Raw genomic sequence first — 3,651 nt, forward strand, 5'->3', positions numbered from 1 at the left:
GTCTGTCGTATGGTACTTCTGAGGAGCATGTCCCCTACACCTTTTTAGCATGGTACATTTCTCTCTTATTTTTTAGTTGCATTTCTCTTTTGTTAATGAGCATTCCTTTCAGATGGAATTAATGTACATTTCTGTTGTTAGACACAAAAGACTTTACACATTTGTGTCGACTTTAAAAGGAGTCCAGCAAACATTCGAACAATCTACAAACTAAAAACCCTCACAGAAAAAAAAAACTACAAGCTAAAAGTGTATGTACTGCCCTCTTCAAGATTGAGCCCGTCTTGCGGTTTGAATATATAATTCACATCACGTTGTTGCTCTATGTCTCTGCCAAGCAAGCTTTGCCCCTCCTCCGGGTCAGCACCCGCCTGACCCCATGGGTTCCGCTGATACCTTCTCAGAGCTTCCAACTTCTCTGCAACTTCCTTCATCGACGAGCGCTCCTCCCTGATCATGCTCACACACCACATCACGAGGTGCCTAACTTCTTCCAACGTCTCGGGGCCCATCTCTACTCTCACCCGACCGTCAAGGAGCTCGCCGTGCTGGCCGGCTTTCACGGCGGTAGTGAATCGGGACACAAGGCTCCTGTCCTCCTCTGGCCCGTCGAAGCAGAGCACCTTCTTCCCTGTCAAGAGCTCGAGCAGAACGACGCCAAAGCTGTACACATCACTCTTGTCCGTCAGCTGGCATGTCATGAGGTACTCCGGGTCCAAGTACCTGCAGGTGCCTTGTACCAGTGTCGCAATCTCAACCTCGTCACTTGGTGCTAGCTTCGATGCCCCGAAGTCGGAGACTTTGGCCGTGAGGCTACCGTCGAGCAGGATGTTGGCTGTCTTGACATCGCCGTGGAGGATTGGTGGCGAGGCTGATGAGTGCATGTACGACAGCGCCTCGGCCGACTCCGCCGCTATCCGTAGGCGGGTGTCGAGTGCCTTGTTGGTGTCGTGGCCCTCGCGGCCATGGATGTAATGGTAGAGAGTGCCGTTGGAGACGTACTCGTAGACTAGCATCGGCACCTCCACCTCGAGGCAGCAGCCGTGCAGCTTGACGACGTTCCGGTGGTTGATTTGGGACAGGATGAGCATCTCCCTCGCGAACTCCTTGGTCTCTGTCGCCTCCATCATCTTGGACTTCTTGATGGCCACTATGGTCTTGTCCTCCAGAACACCTCTGTAGACAATGCCGTGGCCGCCGCGACCGAGGATCTGGTCAGCGGCAAAGTTGTTTGTCGCCTTCTTGAGCTCCTCTTCTGAGAATATTTTGAACCCGCTACCGCCTCCCCCGGCAGTGCCACGCATCTGCTGCTGTAGGATGACGCCTTCGTTGTGCTCGAAGAAGCTCTGCTTTGCCTTGATGAGCTTTCTCTTCTGCAGCCCTAAGTAGAGCCAGAAGCACATGAACACTGACAAGAACACCCCCACACTGACTCCTGGATATGACACATTGGATACTTGATCATTGGTTTAGATTCCCGGGAAGAACATCATCTGTAAATAGGATCCCGTAAAAGAAATTGTAGGACGAACCAACAAGATAAGTGGAATGTGTTACCTGTAACGACCTTCAGAGCTAAGGTGAACTTGTCCTTTGGCCGGCAGCCATTTTTTGCGGTGGCATCTCCACTTGTCCCGGAAGGGCATTGGCAAGTGTAGCTCCCCTGCGTGTTTGTGCAGATCCCGTAGCAGGGGTATTCATCTTTCAGTTTGCACTCGTCGATGTCTTCAGTTTGCAAAGCGATTTCAAGATTTGATCAGACAAATCACAAATGTTGTAACAGAGCACAACTGAAATTCAGTATTAACTCCACCGTCGAGGTACGGGTTGCCGTCGTAGCCGCTGGAGCAGTTGCACCGGTACCCGGGGCCGTTGACGGCGTCGAAGCACTCGCTGCGCGCGCTCCGGCAGGCGAAGTCGGTGGCGTTGCGCCTGGCGGCGCTGCAGTTGTCGACGTTCCGGACGGCCCAGTCGAGCACGACGGGCACGTCGAAGTCGTCGGTGCGGTTGAGGAAGACGCGGTCGCTGTAGCTGAACCACTCCGCCTCGACGAGGAAGACGTAGTGGCACGACGTGGCGTTGCTGATGAAGGCGGAGTTGTCGTCCTGCTGCGGCGGGAAGTTGCGCTGGTGCGGCTCGAAGAAGCTGATCCCGGGCGGTATCGCGCTTTGGCAGCACCCGACGCCGGTGCAGGGGCCCGGCAGGGCGTACCGCGACGGCCGGCACACGGACATGCAGCCGCTGACGTAGTAGCCGGCGGCGTCGACGAAGAAGCCGAGGTTGGGGCAGCCGAGCGCCACCAGGCGGTTCTTGGTGGACGAGAAGAGGTAAGGGCTAGTTCCGAGGGACATGAACGTGCCTTTCCGGTCAAGGAGCCCGCCGGTGGAGTTGTAGCACTCCCTCGTCGCGTTGAGGTAGGCGCGGGCCTCGCCGGCCGCGAGCGAGAGGGCCCCCAGGCGGTGGTTGTAACCGAACACGGCGAGGCGTGGCGGGGAGCTGCCGGGGCCGTCGTCGTCGCACTCGAGCTGGAAGCCCTGCTGGCCGTCGTCGCGGAAGCAGCCGGCGCCGATGCCGAAGGGGTAGGGGACGGTGATGTTGCCGCACCTGTCGCGGCACCCCGGCAGCGCCACGCGCTGAGCCGCCGCCGCTGCCGCCACCAGCGGAGGCAGCACGATGAGCAGCAGCAGTATGGTGGTGGTCGCCATCCTTGACATGTTCTCCTCTGTTGGTTGCTCTGCTCCGCTGGATGATGGAGATGGACCGATGGTGGATGTGAATGCGATGAGCCGATGAGCATCAGGCAGGCTTGACTTGGCTGGTCTTGCATGGCGTTCTCGCAGAAAGTAGTCAAGAGGATCAATATTCAATTGCCTATTGCCAATTAGCCATGTGACCGTGTCAACTCATCTGCTTACTAATGTTCAGCTTGACACAGATTGTCACAGTTCAACATACTGTTTTCTTAAGCGTGTTTGCTAAAAAAATGGGAAAATTTGACGAAATGACCAATGAACAATGTAAGTTACTGTAATAACCCACAATGTTCCTTAGGTGAGAAATAGAGAAACCTTGAATATTTCTCTCATGTACCGATCTCAGCTTCATAGGGGTATATATAGAGTACAATTATATAGAGTACAATTATGGGAGAGACTTAGACTACAAGACACATATTGTATGATGTAAACCAATTCTATCTTTATTTCTTCTTATCTCTAACCAAACTCAATTGTACTTTTAACACCATTCCTGGGTCATTGCAAAAGCAAAGCGGGGATTGTGAGTGGATTTGAAGTCTTGCGCTTCTGTCATCTTTTCCGCTTCGTCGTCATCAACTAAATCTTTGATAGCTGATGGGTCGACACTTAGGGCGGTGACTGTGTCCCCTTCAGGCGCGCTTCAATGATGTCATGGTGGAGGAGAAGCCGGTGTCGGTGCTAAAACCGGCGGATCTCGGAAGGGGGCCTGAGCTAGTGATCTTGGTACGATGGTTAACAGGAAGTAAAGGGACACAGTTTTACCCAGGTTTGGGCCCTCTCGAAGAGGTAAAATCCTATGCCTTGCTCATATAATATCGATTGTGGATGGGATACATAGTACATGATGATCTACCTCGTGATCGTATTAGTGAGTTATAATCTCCTAAACCCT

At 53.5% G+C, this 3,651-nt stretch overlaps 1 protein-coding gene across 1 annotated transcript; it reads right to left on the reverse strand.

Annotated features, from left to right (window-relative positions):
* Positions 1-236: 236 nt before the first annotated feature.
* Positions 237-2,705, reverse strand: LOC119314600 (wall-associated receptor kinase 2-like). Its single transcript, XM_037589326.1, has 3 exons — positions 1,808-2,705; positions 1,558-1,731; positions 237-1,435 (listed from the first exon to the last, which is right to left on the reverse strand). Exons 1-3 carry the CDS (start codon positions 2,703-2,705, stop codon positions 237-239), a joined length of 2,271 nt encoding a protein of 756 aa, XP_037445223.1.
* Between the last annotated feature and the right edge of the window lie 946 nt (positions 2,706-3,651).

Source organism: Triticum dicoccoides, chromosome 6A (genome assembly GCF_002162155.2).
Source record: "Triticum dicoccoides isolate Atlit2015 ecotype Zavitan chromosome 6A, WEW_v2.0, whole genome shotgun sequence".
NCBI classification, from domain to species: Eukaryota; Viridiplantae; Streptophyta; class Magnoliopsida; order Poales; family Poaceae; genus Triticum; species Triticum dicoccoides.

What these genes read in the sequence shown, in the direction of transcription:
- LOC119314600 (XM_037589326.1), bottom strand. Translation starts at nt 2,705, where the DNA reads ATGGCGACCACCACCATACTGCTGCTGCTCATCGTGCTGCCTCCGCTG. An exon ending in CCCGTACCTCGACGGTGGAG is followed by an intron (nt 1,732 to 1,807) that starts TTAATACTGAAT and finishes TCGCTTTGCAAA; the next exon opens with CTGAAGACATCGACGAGTGC. An exon ending in AGCTCTGAAGGTCGTTACAG is followed by an intron (nt 1,436 to 1,557) that starts GTAACACATTCC and finishes TGTCATATCCAG; the next exon opens with GAGTCAGTGTGGGGGTGTTC.